At 36.2% G+C, this 21,052-nt stretch overlaps 1 protein-coding gene across 2 annotated transcripts in view; it reads right to left on the reverse strand.

Moving 5' to 3' along the window:
• LOC132488306 (signal recognition particle subunit SRP54) overlaps window positions 1-21,052 on the reverse strand; it is a 72,012-nt gene that overhangs the window by 37,994 nt on the left and 12,966 nt on the right. For both annotated transcript variants that reach the window (XM_060096317.1, XM_060096314.1), the window contains exons 5-14: window positions 20,439-20,543; window positions 19,570-19,636; window positions 19,434-19,491; window positions 10,982-11,132; window positions 9,753-9,901; window positions 9,364-9,464; window positions 8,790-8,876; window positions 5,252-5,325; window positions 4,933-5,041; window positions 63-233 (exon numbers count right to left, since the gene is read on the reverse strand). In XM_060096317.1, coding sequence (XP_059952300.1) covers window positions 63-233; window positions 4,933-5,041; window positions 5,252-5,325; window positions 8,790-8,876; window positions 9,364-9,464; window positions 9,753-9,901; window positions 10,982-11,132; window positions 19,434-19,491; window positions 19,570-19,636; window positions 20,439-20,543 — 1,072 coding nt within the window. The remainder of the gene's footprint in view (window positions 1-62; window positions 234-4,932; window positions 5,042-5,251; window positions 5,326-8,789; window positions 8,877-9,363; window positions 9,465-9,752; window positions 9,902-10,981; window positions 11,133-19,433; window positions 19,492-19,569; window positions 19,637-20,438; window positions 20,544-21,052) is intronic.

Raw genomic sequence — 21,052 nt, forward strand, 5'->3', positions numbered from 1 at the left:
TTCTCAACCTCTTTCTTTCCTTTCAGTGTGTCAACTAATGATGAGCTTGTTATTTTTCTTACCTTTGAAAAGTCCTTTGATACCTCCCATCTTTTTTACCATCTGTGCAAATTTGGTATATTGTGTCAAAAGTTCTTGTACATCTCTCGTTGACACACCTGATCCTCTTGCTACTCTTTGGATTCTTCCTGGTTGCTTACTGAAAACCTTGGCACCATCAGTACTGTCCAGTTCTGTAGGCAAGGGTCAATAACTTTCACGTACACTCAATTAACATTCATTGTCAAAGCAGTTACATGCAAATATCTTACACACAGAAAATAAATACAGTGGTCAAACCACCAACCAGATTTAACAAATGTTGTTATCATCTGCTATGTCTTCATCTGGTTTTTTAAAATTAAACATGAAATATATTCAAAAGAATATTTATAATATCCATAAGCTATAAAAACAATCAAACAAATACACATCAACTCACCCTACAGTTTAAGTAAAATAGAACATTGTGAAAATTTTTCTTTGAAAAAATTTTCTGTGTCCACCCTTTCTATATCTCATATCCAACTGCTCCTCAGAGTATATGCCAGAGGTATAAGGTATATTTCAAAAAGGAACAAAAGTGCTCACCTTAGCTCTAAATAACTATTATCCTTTAAATCATAAATTTAGGCATATAAGCAAGTAGAAGTAGGTAGGTTCTATCTATAATCAACAGAATAATTGTATATTTCCTGTATAATCAAGTAATTACTACTAGTCTTTTAATGCTTTCTGTAACGTAAAGAATGAGTTAATTCCTTCCAGTGTTTTGATAATGCTTAGAATACGAGGTACATTTCTTATGGCATTAGTTGCATACAATCTCAGGAATAAAATTTCTATTATGTTTGCATTCTCTCCACAATATCCCCTGATAAGTGATTACCTAACTTTGATTTAATAACCCCAGGAGAGATGACCCACTATCAAAAATAAGTCAATCTATGCCATTCTAATACCTGTAATTATGGAAAATCTTTTCATATATTAAAATGAAATATGTTTGCCTGACATTCCTTCCTATTTTGCATAGATGTCTCCTTGCCAGGCACAAAGAATAAGGCTTTCAAATTATTTGAGAGCCATGGTGTCTCCTGTGAATTTTCTCCAGGTGACAAATATCCAACTCTTTTGACTGTTCCTCTTATAACATGGCTTAGCACCCCATTTACCATGCTGATTTCCTAACTACATTTTCTAATTTGTCTATGCCCTCTAAGCATATAGTCCAGAAGTGAACTGAAATCCAGGGGAAGACTAATTACTCATGTAATACAAATAAAGATCAAATTATCTCATAATAAACTTGTAGTCTGTTAAAACCTCTAAATCCATTTCATAAATGCAGCTTTTAAGCCACATCTTCATGATAAAATATTTAGAAAATGTGTATCATATTCCTTCCAAGAGCTCAAATGGAGTGAGAGAAAGAAGACAGCGAATAACAGCACATCCTGGCAAGCAATAGGACAGAGTTAAGCAAAAAGCAGAAGGGGACATAATTCAAAGAAGAAAGGAAGTCAGGAAAGGCTCCATGCTGGAGGTTTCTCTTTAACTGTGTAGTCCTGAAGGACAAGTATAAGTAAAGAAGAGAAAAGAGCAAGGGAAATTCTAGGAAGCAGAACATGGATTCTTAGAATAAATGAAAATAGTTTTGTGTAGAAGGAACAACGCATGGATAAGAGCTGAGAGATTTAAGAGGTTATAAGAGTAAGTAAGGACAAAATTATAACAGAACTTGTACACCAGGCTTAGGAGTTGGGAATTCATCACGAAGGCAACATAGAGCCACTGAAAGATTTCGATCCCAGAACTGTTATGTTTAGAAAGATTATTCTTGTGGCAGTGAGGAAGGCAGATTAAAAGAGTGAAAAAAGAGAAAGGGAAATGTCAGGAGGCTACTGTAGCAATCCAGGTAAGGAATGATGAGTGTACGAACTAATTCAGGGGATATAGAGACAGAGGAGAGAGAAGATATGAGAAATATTTAGGAAATATAACTCACTAAGTCTAAGGTGATGTTAAGGTTTCTATATTGTACTTGAAGTGATGAAATACTGATACGAATGGACTGTGAAATATGTATATATATTGTAATACCTAGAGCAACCACTAAGAAAACTACTCAAAGAAACAAACTAAAAAACATACAGACACATTAAAATAGAATAATAAATAATGTTCAAACAATCAAAAGAAAACAATCTTTTCTAGGAAGATAGAAAAGAGAAAACAGAAGAACAAAAATCAGAGTAAACAAACAGAACAAAAGATAAAATGGCAGAACTAAATCCTAATATATAAATAATATATCAGTTAAAAGATTATCAGAATTATTAAAAAAGAAAAAACATAACATGTTGTTAATATAAAACTCACTTCAAATATAATGATACAGGTAGGTTAAAGGTAAAAGGATAGAAAAAGATATATAATACAAACAACTAATTCAAAGAAAGCTGGAGTGGTTGCATTAATATCAGATAAAGTGGAGCAGGACAAAGGAGAGCATTACATACATAATGATAAAAGGGTCAGGTCAATTCACTAAGAAGACATAACAATCCTAAATGTGTATGCACCCAACAAAAGAGCTTCAAAATACACGAAGCAAAACTGACACAACTGAAAGGAGAAAAGTTAGGCATCTCAATACCTCTATATCTATAATCAACAAAACGACTAGACAGTAAATCTAAGTTGATCCCAGTTTCTAGCTTGGGTGACTGAATAGATAGATGGAAGTGTCACTCACCAAAGCAGAAGCACTACATTTTGGAACTGATGTACCTCAGAAAACTCTCAAACATGTAATAGAGATGTCTGTCCACCATTCAGTGAGCACCTAGACAGGAAGTGATCCAGAGTATAGACTCTCAAGCCAGAAGCCCAGCCTCTCCATTCCCTAGCTAGTGACCTTTGGCAGATTACTCAACTTCCCTGTATCCTAATCTGTAACAGCTAGATTGGATTTTGACCCCAGAATTGTCCTTTAAGAGTTGTTGGGGGTTAAAATATGTAAAGTGCTCAGGACAGTACCTAGGGCAGAATAAACACTCTAGATACGGCTGCAGTTACTAATTCTCCATGCAAATTATTCTTTTTTTTTTTTTTGAGGTACGCGGGCCTCTCACTGTTGCGGCCTCTCCCATTGTGGAGCACAGGCTCCGGACGCGCAGGCTCAGCGGCCATGGCTCACAGGTCCAGCCGCTCCGCGGCATGTGGGATCCTCCCGGGCCAGGGCACAAACCCATGTCCCCTGCATCAGCAGGTGGACTCTCAACCACTGCGCCACCAGGGAAGCCCTGCACAACTTTTAATAGTGTTGAAGATACAGAGATGAGAGAGAAACATTATTTGGGTTACTATGAAGGCCTAGAGATCAGGAAAGACGTAGAGACTACAAAAAATAATCAGGTAGTAGACAAAGCATAGATGTGGATTAATTATTCAAAACTGAGCAGAATGATAAGAAACACTAGCTGAGGACAGAACCCTGTAGCATATATTCATTTAAGAGGTTGGGTGAGGATGAGACCAGTGAAAGAGACTAAGTGAACAAGAAAGGTATGTGTAGTTCCCTGGTGGCCTAGTGGTTAGGATTCTGGGCTTTCACTGCCGTGGCCCCGGTTCAATCCCTGATCTGGGAACTGAGATCCTGCAAGCCACACAGCACAGCCAAAAACACAAACAAACAAACCAAAACAAAACAAAAAAAGCAAACAAAAAAAAGAAGCCAACAAAGGTAAGGGTAAAATGGAGAGATGGTATAATGGAAACCAAGAAAAAAAGGTGATTAACATCCAATGTTGTAAAGGTCAAGAAAAAAACTGAAGAGTATCCATTAGAGTAGACCAGTAGAAGGTTATTAAAAATCTTTGTATGATCTATTTCACAGTAATGGTGGGGAGAGAAGTCAGATTTCAGTAGTTTGGGAACATAAACCATTCTTTTAAGAAGCTTGACTGAAAAGAGAGACAGAGAAAAAGCATGTGGGAGAAGTAAAGCCTATAAAATGTGAAACTGTGAACTTAAGAAAGAATGTTTATATACTGATGGGCGAAAAAAAGTCAGTTGGTAAGGAGAGACTGCAGATATAGGAGAGGATTTTACTGATGGAGAGAGGTCTTTGAAAAAGCTTTAAGAATGGTTTGTGGCTGTCACAATCTCATAGGTAAATCAGTCAAAGGCTGAAAGAATTCAATGCCAAAAGCCTGTATTTCTTTGTAAATAAGAACAGAGATCAAGAGTAGAAGGCCTACAAAAGAGTGATAAATGTTTGGCATGCCTGCTGGGTTCAATCAGAAAGGGTGCTAAAAAAACTGAGAAAAAGATAAAGAGGTCATGGGTCTAGAAATATTCATGGGCTGAGGACCTGAAAGTACAGGAGAGAGGGATAATGTAGGATTAGAGATAGAGCAGTGTACTTGAGAAGACCAAAACCTTGAGAGTTACAGAGCAAAGTAAGCTGGTAAACACTGCATAAACTATCTCTCTCTTACAGATTCCCAATTCATGTTAGCATGCTAGAGCTCTGAGGAGACATACAATAAATAAACTTAATAGTTTTTTTTTTTAACTCAGCATTCCTCCAAATTTATTTGACTACAGAACTCCCCTTTTAAGTTATTTCTATCAACACCATAAAGAACTTGTGTTCTCTCCATAGAACTCATTTGGAGAAGCACTATACTAGACATTTCTCTCAATGAGGAGGTCAACGCAGTAATCACAACCCTTTGAGCAAGAGCTTTCAAGCAGCTAGAAATCCCCCTAACAATAATCTTTCAGTCTAAATTTTCCCCATCTTGTCCACAAGAACATAGTTAAACTCTCAACTTGCTGATATTCAGAACATTGCCCTCCAAGTCAAATAATCTACCACCTTACCTTGATCATTCATACTATCCATTATTGTCATTAATTTCTTTAGCCTTGCCATTGACTCTTGTTCATTCCCTTTGCTCATAAAATCTGTTCCGAAACCAGGGATCATCCCCTAAAAGATATATTAAACATAAAATCAATAACGGCTTGAGATTAATTGTTCAGAATGTTCACATTTAACTAATGGCTTTAATGTTGATACTAAGTTTTAAGATTATCTATTTTTACCCAAATATTAAAATAATTAAAGCAAGTGTATCTGTTCTTAGAAATTTTAACAAAAACAAAAGAGGTTAGAAAAAAACTTTTTAGTATAACTAACCAAGATCTGACTGAAGGGGCCCATTTTCATGATATTTTGAAATTGTTCATACATGTCTCGCAACGTAAACTGACCTGAAATACAATATAAACGATGCAGATATATTAGAGAATGAACATTTCCAGTCAATAAAACTAATATTTTCCTTAATCATGGGCTCATCTTGAAGCACACTTATAAAATATCCAATCAATAAATATTCACTGAGCAGTTAATACACACAAGATCACAGGATGAATACAGTGGAGACAGATAGATCCTATCCTAGAGAAGCTCATATTCTATCAGAGAAAATGGACATAAATACAGGAAATGTGAAAACAAAGGAGACAAACTATACCTACTAGGATAACTGAAATTAAAAAGTCTGACAACACCAAAAGTTAAAGAGAATGTAGAACAAGCAGAACTCTCACATACTGCTGATGAGAATTGTAAAATGGGCAAAAGCACTTTAGAAGATTATTTGGAGTTTCTTACACAGTTTAGCTGTCCATGAACTGGAAAATGGATAGACTCTGGATGAAATACTACTCTCAGCAATAAAAGAACAGGCTACGGGCTTCCCTGGTGGCACACTGGTTAAGAATCCACCTGCCAATGCAGGGGACACGGGTTCAAGCCCTGGTCCAGGAAGATCCCACATGCTGCGGAGCAACTGAGCCCAAGCACCACAACTACTGAGCCTGCGCTCTAGAGCCTGCGAGCCACAACTACTGAGCCCACGGGCCGCAACTACTGAAGCTCACGCACGTAGAGCCCGTGCTCTGCAACAAGAGAAGCCAGCGCAATGAGAAGCCCATGCACTGTAACGAAGAGTAGCCCTCTCTCACCACAACTAGAGAAAGCCCATGTGTAGTAACAAAGACCCAATGCAGCCAAAAGTAAATAAAATAAATAAATTTAAAAAAAAAGAACAGGCTACAGGTGAGTACAACCACCTGGATGAATATCAAAAATATTATGCTGAGTCACAGAAACCATGTGGGAAAAAAAGATACACTCTAGGATTCCTATAATATGAAGCATTTACTGGGAAGGGGAATAAGCAAACTTTCTAGAGTAATGGAAATGTTCTATTTCTTGATGGAGTGTAGATTATTGTGCATTTGTCAAAGTTGACTGAATGATATTCTTAGAATCTGAGCATTTCATTATTATGTAAATTCAATTAAGGAGAAAAACAGAAAGAACAAGACAAAGGAGAAAGATTATTTTCTATTTTTGTCCTAAGATATAAACAAAAATGGTGTTTGGTTTTAGGCATTCTGAATTTGAAGTAGCAGTACAATATCTTAAAAGAAATGTTATAGCCGGCAGCTAGAAATGCAGGATAAAACAGTGGTAGAGAAGGTTAATGCTCAAATACATATTATACAGAAATGACAATTGAAGCTATGATAAATATAAGAAATCCACTGTCATGGAACCCAAGTGAAGAGTCTGAAAATATAAAAGGCAGATAAAACTGTTAAATATTGGGAGCCAAGAGGAAAGAGAAAGGTCACTACATTTGAAAATTAGGAGGCCCTTGGTTATTAACAGAAATGAGTAGAAAGTTAGAAGCAGAAGCAAAATGCAGAGATATAAAGAGAGATGTAGGAGTCAGAAAGCAGACTCACTAGGAGTATATTACCCAGTTTAGTGTGGTACTAGCAGGGGGAAAGAATCAGGCAATAAAGGATAGATTCATTCATTCAACAAATATTTACTAAAGACTAAGTGCCAGAAATTGTACTAGGTACTGTGAACGTAAAAGAGGAAGAACACAGCTATGAAACCTACCTTCACTTTCCAGCAGGGAAGACAGACATCAAATCATTGTGATGACTCATACAGTAATTACAGGATCCAATGGAAACATACAGTAGGGGGTTCTAACTTAGTCTAAGGATAAGGTAGAATGTCCCTGAAGCACATTTAAGGAAAGACTTGAAGTATCAGTAGGAGTTAGCCGGTTTGGCTGGGATAAAGAATGTCCTTCTTCTGTCGAAGTAGGAAGAAGAGAGGATAACTATCTAACAGGCAGAGGGACCAGCAAGGGCAAAGGCAGAGACAGCAGCGTACATGTGAGAAACTGACAGAAATTCAGCAGTGACCAGCACACGGAATGCTAAAAACAATAGTGTCAAAACATGACTCGGAAGATGTGGGTTAGATAGTGGAGTCATTCAAAAATACTCTAAGGGAAATGGGAAGCTGCTAAAAGATTTTAAGAAAGGTAATAGGATCAAATCTGCAATTCTGAAAGATCATTTCGGCTGAAGTATAAAAAACTGATCCAAGGGGAAGAGTCCAAAAAACTGGAATATCTGTTAAAAGACTTAGAATAAACAATCTAGATAAGAGATGAACTTGCATAGTTGCTGGGAAGTGGGGGATGGAATGGAGATAATTAGGAGGTAGAATCACTAGGACTAATGACTGATCGGAAAAGGACTGGGCAGAGTGAGGAAGAGATGAGTTGAGGACAACATCCAAGTTTCTGACTTTGGCAACAAGACAAATGATGTTAAATTCATAGATGATAACATTGGGGTGGGAGGTTAGGATGGGAAGACAAGGATAAACTGAACTAAATGTTTAAGGAAGATCTAAGCATCTAAACATACAGATATGAGTCTGAAGCTCCAGAGAAAGAAGATAGCCTAGAATGATCCCTGGAATACATCAACATTTGAGAAGTAAAGGCATAGGCACCTGACAAGATGAATGAGAAGGAGCAAAGAGGCAGGATAGTATGTGGCCATGGAAATTAAGAGTAATACCATTTTGAGAAAAACAGAAATGGTCAATAATATGTTAAATGCTTCTGACATGCTGGACATTTTACATATATCAGCTAATTTAATCTTCACAACTCTATGAAGAAGATACTTAGTATTATCTACTTTTTACACATAAGAAAATTGAGGTTAAGTAATTTGAACATGATTTTCTTCGATTTAATTAATTAATTAATTCGGCTTCACCCCGCAGCATGTGGAACTTCCCAGACCAGGGATCGAACTCACACCTCCTGCAGTGGCAGCATGGAGTTTTAACCACTGGACCACCAGGGTAGTCCAAGGTTAAGTAATTTGAAAAAGTCACGTTAGATTAAAAAACTTGAGCTCTTAATCACGTTTCAACAGGAGTTGTCTTCAATGTGGAGTAAAGAAAACATGTGGGCATTTAATCTCATTCTTTTAAATTTCTTTTTATATGTTTTATTACATATAAATGTAAAATTTATAAGTAAACAAACAAATCAGAAGAGAGTATTCTAACATACTTTTAACCTGTTTTACTCCAAGGAACCCAATCAAAGCTTCAATTTTAATCTTAATGCAATTTGATTACAAGAAAGAAAATAAAAACACTCCATTCTACAGTTGCTTAGATGCCTGAGATTTAAAATGATTTGTATATAAACCTAAAACAGTAAACTTTTGAAGAACTGACTTTAATGGATGTATCATTTCAAACAAATTATAGCTTTATCAAAAGAAATCCAGGTAAGTCATCTGAGATCAAATGCTTTTTGCTACTCATATACCATGTTTCAACTTCTCTATAAGTGCTTCATTGTCATCCAACTTCAACTCGTTGACTTTATCTATCAATCCTTCAATGTCACCCATACCTATAAGACCCAAAAAAGTAAAATTAATAACTAATAGTGTATCTGTTTTACATTATTCAAAATGCATGCACATACATAATAAGCCTGTGAGATAGGCACTTCACAGGTGAAAAACTGAAGCTGGAGAGGTTAAGTGACAAAGCAGGAACTGCAGCCCAGGGTTTAATTCCAAATTCCATGCTCTTGAACACCTGGAGACATTATGAAAGTTTTGCTGCCATTATCACTGCTATTACTACAACCACATGCTTCTGTATTGAGCTCTAAAACTTTTCCAAGGAACTTTGCATCTAATAGCTCATTTTACCACTCTAACTACAGGAAGCAGATAACCACCATCCTTAGTTTGCAGGTAAAGAAGATAAATCATAGAAGAAAATTATTTTCCTGAGCTAGTTAGTGAGAGGGCAGAATTAAAATTCTAATCTGTCCTAAAAATTCATACTACTTCTTGAAGATTTTTCTATATCCCCACCACTGTACACACCAAGAAGTTTGCTGATGAAAGGCTGTGTTTTGAAAGGTTCAAAGTCATCTATATGTTCCCCTGTACCAATGAAAATAATTGGACTTTTTGTGGCAGCAACTCTGCAAAGAAAAAGAAAACACAAAATAACCTCAAAAAGGAAAACAAATTTCTAGAAGATTTTAAAGGTAATTAGACAAAGGTACACAGCTCAAGTTTCTTTTCACTAGCTAAAGGAGAACTATATCAGAGGTACTCCAAAATTGTTTCTATTTAAACTTCTTTTACAGACCATATTAGGTCCTCCATTGGAATATATTTTAAATGATTGATAAGAAAGCCATAAATACACACACACACACACACACACTAAGCCCAAGACACAGGACAATAACATCAATGATACTTACGCACTGAGTGCACCACCTCCTTTTGCATGACCATCAAGTTTTGTCACTATTACTGAGGCTACATCTACTTTATCTTTAAAAGCCTTAGCCTGGGCTTCACAAGCCTGCCCAATGGAGGCATCCATCACATAAACAATGTTATCGGGTTGCTAGAAAATTTAAATAGAAAAGATATATATTTTTACTGACCTTAAGCAAATTTCATCATTAGAAGCTATAAAAAATATTTATTATAATTATTCAATCAATCAGCGTTTACTGAGGGAGTACTATGTATTGGGCACCATTTATGTCCTCAGTCAAAGAGATGAATAAGAAAATCCTTATCCTTGTGGGACCTACATTCTAGTCACTGGAGACAGATAAAAAAATAGGCAAATAAACATTTCAGATGTACAACAATTAAAATGGAACAGAGAAAATCAGTTTTGAGGTGTGGGAGGTTTCTTTTTGTAGGGTGGTCAGGGAAGACCTGTCTGGAGGTAACATTTGAGCTGAGGCCTGAATAAAGAGGAGAAAGTTAAGCAACGATCTAGAGGAATCACACTCTAGACAAATGGAATAGCAACAGTAAATCAGAGAAAAAAAGTAGAAGAGTGTGCACTGAACCCAAAATAAATAAAGGACAGATGAGGATATTTCCCTTAGGTCTGCTCACCTAGGTCAAAATAATGGCACAGCTAAACAAAACAAAACAACGTATTAGTATTAATCATTAACCATAGAATTACTGCCAACACCTCAATGGCAAAACATGGGTTCATAATATGTGCTATGGATTACCTATAAACCACTTCTTCTTCCAAGTTATTTCCATCACAATTTTAAAGAGACACTAAATGATGATTAATATTTTTAAATGCTTCATTTTAAAAATCTTTCAAAATTCACCTAAAGCAAATGTTTTTATTTTATTTAAATAATTTACAGAAAGGAAATTCAAAAGCTATTAAAGGCTAATTCTCATTTTTTTTGCTTGTTACTTTTTCGTATACATACTAATAAGATGATTAAGTGAGAAAGGAAATATTTCAATACTCATGAAAATTTCATATTAATGTACAGAAGATTAAGTCCTTATCATACAGATAAAGGAGCCCAAAATAAAAATAAGTTACTTGGAATCTGTCTTACAGGCAAAAAATAATTTATATGGTTCATAAACTCAATTAGGGTTTATAATTAATTTAACCAAAGCCTTAATAATGTTGTTAAATTAAGCTACTTACTATAGCATTAGCAACTTGAAGCATTTCTTCAAACAAAGAGTCTTCTTGTTTATGGCGGCCACTTGTATCAACAATAATAATTTCAAAATTTTCATTTTTGAATTTCTCCACTCCTTCAGAGGCAATGATGACAGGATCCATTTCTGTATAGCTATTTAACATGGAAAAATGACTTAGCAGCAAAACTTCCAAATACGAAAAATCTGGAAATTGTTAGTGCACCCTTAATCTACTCTGAAAAAGTCATAATGATCACAATTTCACTTTAGAAGTATAAAATCTAGTAAGTATTAAATATAACCCACTTCTAGAGCAGCATGAAGCAGTAATCAGTTTTCCAATTACAAAATCCTGTATGATTCTTTTTTAAATAAATTTATTTATCTATTTATTTATTTATTTATTATTGGCTGCTTTGGGTCTTGGTTGCTGTGCGCAGGCTTTCTCTAGTTGCAGTGAGCGGGGGCTACTCTTTGTTTCGGTGCACGGGCTTCTCATTGTGGTGGCTTCTCTTGTTGTGGAGCACGGGCTCTAGGCATGCAGGCTTCAGTAGTTGTGGCGCACGGGCTTAGTTGCTCCGTGACATGTGGGATCTTCCTGGACCAGGGCTTGAAACCATGTCCCCTGCATTGGCAGGCGGATTCTTAAACACTGCGCCACCAGGGAAGATCGAAATCCTGTATGATTCTGCTGCGTATCTTTTCTGAATGAGCTGTGAATCCCTCAACTTTTTTTACATTTTCCTTAATAACTGAACTTGTATTACATAGTGTTTTAAACATGCTTTTCCACTTAACATGCTTAAGCAATTTTTTAAACATCTTTATTGGAGTATAATTGCTTTACAATGTTGTGTTAGTTTCTGCTGTATAGCAAAGTGAATCAGCTATACGTATACATATATCCCCATATCCCCTCCCTCGTGTCTCCCTCCCACCCTCCCTATCCCACCAATCTAGGTGGTCACAAAACACGGAGCTGATCTCCCTGTGCTATGCAGCTGCTTCCCACTAGCTATCTATTTTACATTTGGTACTGTATATATGTCAATGCCACTCTCTCACTTCGTCCCAGCTTACCCTTCCCCCGCCCCGTGTCCTCAAGTACATTTTCTACATCTGTGTCTTTATTTCTGTCCTGCCCCTAGGTTCTTCAGAACCTTTTTTTTCTTTCTAGATTCCATGTAGCTGTGTTAGCATATGGTATTTGTTTTTCTCTTTCTGAGTTACCTCACTCTGTATGACACTCTAGGTCCATTCACCTCACTACAAATAACTCAATTTCGTTTCTTTTTAAGGCTGAGTAACATTCCATTGTATGTATGTACCACATCTTCTTTATCCATTCATCTGTCGATGGAAACTTAGCTTGCTTCCATGTCCTGGCTACTGTAAACAGTGCTACAATGAACAGGGGTACATGTGTCTTTTTGAATTATGGTTTTCTCAGGGTATATGCCCAGTAGTGGGATTGCTGGGTGGTATGGTAGTTCTACTTTTAGATTTTTTAAGGAACCTCCATACTGTTCTCCATAGTGGCTGTATCAATTTACATTCCCACCAAGAGTGCAGGAGGGTTCCCTTTTCTCCATACCCTCTCCAGCATTGACTGTTTGTAGATTTTTTGATGATGGCCATTCTGACCGGTGTGAGGTGATACCTCATTGTAGTTTTGATTTGCATTTCTCTAATGATTAGAAATGTTGAGCATCCTTTCATATGTTTGTTGGCAATCTGTATATCTTCTTTGGAGAAATGTATTTTTAGGTCTTCTGCCCATTTTTTGATTGGATTGTTTGTTCTTTTGATATTGAGCTCCATGAGCTGTTTGTATGTTTTGGAGATTAATCCTTTATCCATTGCTTCGTTTGCAAGTATCTTCTCCCATTCTGAGGGTTGTCTTTTCACCTCCTTTATGGTGTCCTTTGCTGTGAAAAGCTTTTAGGTTTCATTAGGTCCCATTTGTTTGTTTTTGCTTTTATTTCCATTTCTGTAGGAGGTGGGTCAAATAGGATCTTGCTGTGATTTATGTCATGGAGTGCTATGCCTATGTTTTCCTCTAAGAGTTTGATAGTGTCTGGCCTTACATTTAGGTCTTTAATACATTTTGAGTTTATTTTTGTGTATAGTGTTAGGAAGTGTTCTAATTTCATTCTTTTACGTGTAGCTGTCCAGTTTTCCCAGCACCACTTATTGAAGAGGCTGTCTTTTCTCCATTGTATATTCTTGTCTCCTTTATCATAGATAAAGTGACCATATGTGCGTGGGTTTAACTCTGGGCTTTCTATCCTGTTCCACTGATCTATATTTCTGTTTTTTCTGCCAGTACCATACTGTCTTGATTACTGTAGCTTTGCAGTACAGTGTGAACTCAGGGAGCCTGATTCCTCCAGCTCCGTTTCTCTTTCTCAAAATTGCTTTCGCTATTCAGGGTCTTTTGTGTTTCCATAGAAACTGTGAAATTTTTCCTTCTAGTTCTGTGACAAATGCCATTGGTAGTTTGCAAGGAATTACACTGAATCTGTAGATTGCTTTGGGTACTATAGTCATTTTCACAACGTTGGTTCTTCCAATCCAAGAACATGGTATATCTCTGCAGCTGTCTGTATTGTCTTTAATTTCTTTCATCAGTGCCTTACAGTTTTCTGTATACAGGTCTTTTGTCTCCTTAGGTAGGTTTATTCCTAGGTATTTTATTCTTTTTGTTGCAATGGTAAATGGCAGTGTTTCCTTAATTTCTCTTTCAGATTTTTCATCATTAGTGTATAGGAATGCAAGAGATTTCTGTGCATTAATTTTGTGTCCTGCTACTTTACCAAATTCATTGATTAGCTCTAGCAGTTTTCTGGTAGCATTTTTAGGATTCTCTATGTATAGTATCATGTCATTTGCAAACAGTGAGAGTTTTACTTCTTTTCCAATTTGGATTCCTTTTATTTCTTTTTCTCCGGATTGCCGTGGCTAAAACTTCCAAAACTATGTTGAATAATAGTGGTGAGAGTAGACAACCTTGTCTTGTTCCTGATCTTAGAGGAAATGGTTTCAGTTTTTCATCATTGAGAATAATGTTGGCTGTGGGTTTGTCATATATGGCCTTTATTATGTTGAGGTAGGTTCCCTCTATGCCTATTTCCTGGGGAGTTTTTATCATAAATGGGTGTTGAATTTCGTCGAAAGCTTTTTCTGCATCTATTGAGATGATCATATGGTTTTTATCCTTCAATTTGTTAATATGGTGTATCACATTGACTGATTTGTATATATTGAAGAATCCTTGCATTCCTGGGATAAACCCCACTTGTTCATGGTGTATGATCCTTTTAATGTGTTGTTGGATTCTGTTTGCTAGTATTTTGTTGAGGATTTTTGCATCTATGTTCATCAGTGATACCGGCCTGTAGTTTTCTTTTTTTGTGACACCTTTGTCTGTTTTTGGTATCAGGGTGATGGTGGCCTCAAAGAATGAGTTTAGGATTGTTCCTCCCTCTGCTATATTTTGGAAGAGTTTGAGAAGGATAAGTGTTAGCTCTTCTCTAAATGTTTGATAGAATTTGCCTGTGAAGCCATCTGATCCTGGACTTTTGTTTGTTGGAAGATTTTTTTTTTAATATATTTATTTATTTATTTATTTATTTTTGGCTGCATTCGGGCTTTCTCTCATTGCAGTGAGCGGGGGCTACTCTTTGTTGCAGTGCGTGGGCTTCTCATTGCGGCGGCTTCTCTCGTGGTGCAGCACAGGCTCTAGGCATGTAGGCTTCAGTAGTTGCAGCACGTGGGCTCAGTAGTTGTGGCTCACGAGCTCTAGAGTGCAGGCTCAGTAATTGTGGAGCACAGGCTTAGTTGCTCTGCATCACGTGGGATCTTCCTGGACCAGGGCTTGAACCCATGTCCCCTGCACTGGCAGGCAGATTTTTAACCACTGCGCCACCAGGGAAGTTCCTTTGTTGCAAGATTTTTAAATCACAGTTTCAATTTCAGTGCGTGTGATTGGTCTGTTTACATTTTCTATTTCTTCCTGGTTCAGTTTTGGAAGGTTGTACTTTTCTAAGAATTTGTCCATTTCTTCCAGGTTGTCCATTTTATTGGCATATAGTTCCTTGTAGTAATCTCTCATGAGCCTTTGTATTTCTGCAGTATCAGTTGTTACTTCTCCTTTTTCATTTCTAATTCTGGTGACTTGAGTCTTCTTCCTTTTCTTCTGCATGAGTCTGGCTAATGGTTTATCAATTTTGTTTATGTTCTCAAAGAACCAACTTTTAGTTTTATTGATCTTTGCTATCGTTTCCTTCGTTTCTTTTTCATTTATTTCTAATCTGATCTTTATGATTTCTTTCCTTCTGCTAACTTTGGTTTTTTGTTGTTGCTCTTCTTTCTCTAATTGCTTTACGTGTAAGGTTAGGTTGTTTATTTGAGATGTTTCTTGTTTCTTGAGGTAGGATTGTATTGCTATAAACTTCCCTCTTAGAACTGCTTTTGCTGCATTCCATAGGCTTTGGGTCATCCTGTTTTCATTGTCATTTATTTCTAGGTAGTTTTTTATTTCCTCTTTGATTTCTTCAGTGATCTCTTGGTTATTTAGTAGTGTATTGTTTAGCCTCCATGTGTTTGTATTTTTTACAGTTTTTTTCCTGTAATTGATATCTAGTCTCATAGCGTTGTGGTGGGAAAAGATACTTAGACGATTTCAATTTTCTTAAATTTACCAAGGCTTGATTTGGTAAATGCCCTACTGTTGGCCATTTAAGGTTTTCCAACTTCTTGGTCTTAAAAATATAGCCAAAATGAATAGGATGTAATGTTGTTTCTTTGAAATTGTTATGACATACTCCTACAAGTTAAAATTGGATCAAACAGTCTGATCATTTAGGTTTTTGGTTTTTAAAAGGAAAATGTCCGTCACAAAAGTTTTATTTCATTCCTATTTTACTACATTTTCACAATCCTCAAAACTCTATTTAATTTGGGACTTCGCTGGTGGTCCACTGGCTAAGACTCTGAGCTCCCAACACAGGGCGCCTGGGTTCGATCCCTGGTCGAGCAACTGGATTGCACATGCATGCCATAACTAAGAGTTCACATGCCACAACTAAGAAGTCTACATGCCGCAACTAAGAGGCCAGCATGCCAAAACTAAGAGTCCACATGCCGCAACTAAAAGATCCTGCACACCACAACGAAGATCCTGTGTGCCACAACTAAGACCCAGCACAGCCAAAAAAAAAAAAACAAACAATAAATAAATATTGAAAACAAAAAAGCCAAAACTCTATTCAACTTGAAAATCAAGAAACGAGATCCCATTTTAATTTGCCTTTTTTTGATTACTGGCAACTTTTGATACAGTTCAATACTGTCAAATGAAAAGACATATAATGTTAACAAAAAGTTTCCCCCTAAATTAACAACAAAAATCAAGTAGAACTACACTTAATAAGAATACATGTGAGCCTTAAATGAAGAAAATTATACTTAAGGACAAAATTTTTGAACAAAAAAGACATAGCAGGTTCCTGAATGGAACTATACACGTATAGTAAAGATGTCAGTTCTCCCCTAAATTAATTGGTTTCACAGTAGTTCTAATCACAATTTTAGGGAGATTTTTCTTTCTAGAACTTGATTTTAAAAATCTAAAATTTACCCAGGAAAATAAGCAGGTGAAAGAAGCAATAAATATTGAAAAAGAAGACAAAAATTAGCATTACCAGCTATTTTAAAATATGATTAAGAAGGACTTCCCTGGTGGCACAGTGGTTGAGAATCCACCTGCCAATGCAGGGGACACGGGTTCTTTCCTTGATCCGGGAAGATCCCACATGCCACAGAGCAACTAAGCCCATGTGCCACAACTACTTAGCCTGCGCTCTAGAGCCCACGAACCACATCTACTGAAGCCCATGTGCCTAGAGCCCATGCTCTGCAACAAGAGAAGCCACCGCAATGAAAAGCCCGCGCACCGCAATGAAAAGCCCTCACACCACAACGAAGAGTAGTCCCCAATCGCCTCAACTAGAGAAAGTCCGTGCGCAGCAACAAAGACCCAATGCATGCAAAAAAAAAAAAAAAAAGATAAAGATACTATTAAAATAAAACTTACAAATGTGGAAAGAAATATTATCAAAGATGTTCATAAGAAGGGCATTGATTAATTACACACATGCATACAATGGAATACAATGATGTCATAAAAAAGAATGATCTTAAACAGTATATTGCCCAGAATTATTAAGACGCCATTTTTTAAGTAAACATTTTAATGAAGTATAACATATATGTGGAAAAGCTGTACAATTATAAACTTGGTGAATTTTCACAAAGCAAACACACCCAGATCAAGAAAACAACATAATTAGCACCTCACTCCTTCCCAAGAGTAATAACTACCTTGTCATAAGATCCCATTTTTAATCAACTGTATAGTGGTACGTTTACATACAATAAAATGCACTATTTTAATTGTTCATTTTAACGAGCTTTGACAAATTTACACAACCCATATAACCACTACCAAAGCAATCAAGGTACAAAGCATATAAGCGTCCATTTCAGTTAAAAATTATCTATGTATGTCTGTGTATTTGTTTATATAGACACTGAAAAAAGCACAGATGGACATGCTACAAGCTGATAACTGGGAAGTGAAACTGCTAGTGCTTTCACTTCTTTAAAATTTTTAATTAAAATAGTGTTTTTTTTAAAAGAACAAATTATACTATAACAAACATATCTACCACCCCTCCCAATAAATACTAATATGTAAATTTAATATTGGAGATACAGTTCAAGTCCTCCCCCTAGCCCCATTTATTTCATCTCTCCTGGAGGAAACAATGACTGCTAATACTTTACTCCATATACGTAGTATGTTTTTTAAGTTTACATAAACAAAGGAGAGATTATTTAATAAACGGTACTGAGAATACTGGTTAAAAATCAATGCTCTGTCTTTGCTTGATAGTTCAAGTAATTATCAGCTAAATTATATCATTTGCAAATTGTGAACCCTAAAGGTAGAGCTGTTTATTATCCCTTGATTTTTAAATCTATGTAAGAAAAAGTTCTTATCCTAAAAATAAAATTCCTAACATTATTCTTTAATCTACTTGCTAGAAATTATCATAAAAAAATAACTAAAAGGGCTTCCCTGGTGGCGCAGTGGTTGAGAGTCCACCTGCCAATGTAGGGCACACGGGTTTGTGCCCCAGTCTGGGAAGAGCCCACATGCCGCGGAGTGGCTAGGCCCGTGAGCCATGGCCCCTGAGCCTGCGTGTCCGGAGCCTGTGCTCTGCAACGGGAGAGGCCACAGCAGTGAGAGGCCTATGTACCGCAAAAAAATAAAAAATAACTAAAAGAGGGAATTCCTTGGTAGTCCAGTGGTTAGGACTCCATGCTTTCACTGCCAAGGGCCCAGGTTCAATCCCTGGTGAGAGAAGTAGTAAGATCCCACAAGCCATGTGGCATGGCCAAAACCAAACCAAAACAAAAAAAACACACTAAAAGAAAAAGAATTTAAATAAAGAACATACCATAGCTAAAGTTCACCAGTTTTTTTGGCCAGCCAAAAAGTAGAAAATAAAGACCAACAAAATGATATCATTCATTTAATTACCTCAAATTTTAGCTTCTTTAAGCTTTCTATATTAATAATCTTTTTACATTGATATTAATAACATTAAGAGAAATGCTATTCCCTCAAATAGGTCCTTCTAAATTCAATCTCGACTCGATTCTTTTTTTTTTTTTTTTTTTTTTTTTTTTGCGGTATGCGGGCCTCTCACTGCTGTGGCCTCTCCCGTTGCGGAGCACAGGCTCCGGACACACAGGCTCCGCGGCCATGGCTCGCGGGCCCAGCCGCTCCGCGGCATGTGGGATCCTCCGGGATCGGGGCACGAACCCGTGTCCCCTGCATCGGCAGGCGGACTCTCAACCACTGCGCCACCAGGGAAGCCCTCGATTCTTTTAATTAGTCATTTTAACATATACAAACCACCTAATTGAACAGTAATGTAGCAAATGAAGGATAGCAACGATCAGAATCTCTGAGATAACTAAAGATCATAAAGCATTTTAGGATGATCAAAAACAAACTTTCGAAGATGATGTACTAAAGAAATAGACAATATGGAATTCACCAGTGTGTTGAATGGAGGAATGCTTCAGATAGGTCTTAAACAACTGGAATAGAAGCAGAAGGATGCTGGAAAGCATGCAAGGCAGGATGATAAGTACAGGCAGAATGATAAACTAAACAACATCTGCTCTGATCTATCAGGCTGGGTCAGAAGAGTCATGTTACAATAATAAAAGATAACAGGGTATTAATTATACCTCTAGTTTGTTCCAGAAAGGATTTAAGCTTATAAGTATATATTAAAATGTGACCAGATAGCATTAAATAAAGTCAGACAGATAAGGTGAGACACATGAGTATAAAAATAAAAACTGGAACCCACCTTCCATAGAATGGAATTCTTGCTTTGGTTGCATTCTGTTTTAGTTGGTCAAAAGCCCCTATGAAATAGAGTTAATGAGTCCTCAAACTTGAAAATACAAATTTCAGAAAACAATTTTCAAATTTCAACACAATACCTGCTCTGAATGTGTCTGCACATATCAAACAGGTCTTCCAACCTTTTCTCTGGTAATAATATGCTAACTGGGAAAGGAAGATTTTAAAAATCAATAAATACAAATTTATTATACATGTAATTGTTTCTGTTTACACTTGTTATTTACTTAAGGAGTAAAATAAAATTGCTCATATTCTCCTAAAAGTAATATTATTAAATTCTGAATACAGAAAATTTCCTAAAGAGTTTAAATTCTAAGTGCCATACCGTCACATTCGAAGGATATAAAATGATGAAGCAACAAATGACCATAGTAAAAAATGTTATTAACGTTAATTAAAAACTAACAATAACATAACCCTCTAAGAAATAATCCTTTCCTCTTTTTTTCTTTCTAAACTATACAAAGTTGAGGCTTGTGAAGTAAAATCTGGTAACAAAGTTGAGGTACCCAATTATGGAGGAAGGGGTGGTATAATGAATTTAAAATTAGCAAATAGATATGCAAAATGAAGATTCATACGTATTACACTGGGTGAGACATTGTGAAAAGGGAGTTTTGAGCCATAGGAGATAAGGTAAACTTTCCACGTTCACTTCTCCAAAAATCATATCCTCATCTCCTTAAAGGACAGGAACAGTCTTTTTGGTAAAAGAAACAGCATAGTTATATAGAAGTCTACCATTCTTGCAAAAAGCTTTCACGAGAAAGACTATGGGATTCTTTGCTCTTATCCTACAAAGAGTTATTACAAAAACATAATAGATACATCAAGCAACACAAAATTGTAAAGGAACAAAACTACAAATCCTGACTTTAACGTAAAACTTGATTTATACAAACATATTTCCTCCATGGCTTTGTTTTTTTAATTAAGTATAATTTACCTTTGAACATGTTGTTGTTTTACCACTCCCTTGCAATCCAACAAACATGATCACATTCTGTTTTCCTTTAGTGGGTGTCCATGCCTTAACTCCAGGGTCTACAAGCTACAAACCAAAAACAAAAATAAAATCAGGTTAACATACACTTACATTCAAAACCCCTCTCCCTACAACTTGAAAAAATAACTTATAGACACTTCAATATAAGCGGCAACCATAATCCTACCATTCTAATACAACTCTATTTCCCTTTGTACATACGTAGTGAAATTTAAGAATTTAAAATAGTACACTGTGAAGTCATAAGCAAGCCTATACTCCCAAACCAATTCAGAGGTAAGGATCTCAAAATATTTTTTAGAACAAGCTGGAGTGTGAATGTGAGACCAAGTTTGAGCCAAAGGAGCAATCTACAACAGCACTGCAGAAATATAATATAAAATATATGTGCAGGCCACATATGAATTTTTAGATTTCTAGTAGTGACATTTAAAAAAGTAAAAACAAGTGATATTAATATTTTATTTAACTCAATATATCTAAAATATTATAATTCAACATGTAGTTTATATTTAAAAATTAATAAGATATTTTATATTCCCTTTTGCCATGCT

The sequence above is a fragment of the Mesoplodon densirostris genome, chromosome 4, assembly GCF_025265405.1.
Source record: "Mesoplodon densirostris isolate mMesDen1 chromosome 4, mMesDen1 primary haplotype, whole genome shotgun sequence".
In the NCBI taxonomy this organism is placed as follows: domain Eukaryota; kingdom Metazoa; phylum Chordata; class Mammalia; order Artiodactyla; family Ziphiidae; genus Mesoplodon; species Mesoplodon densirostris.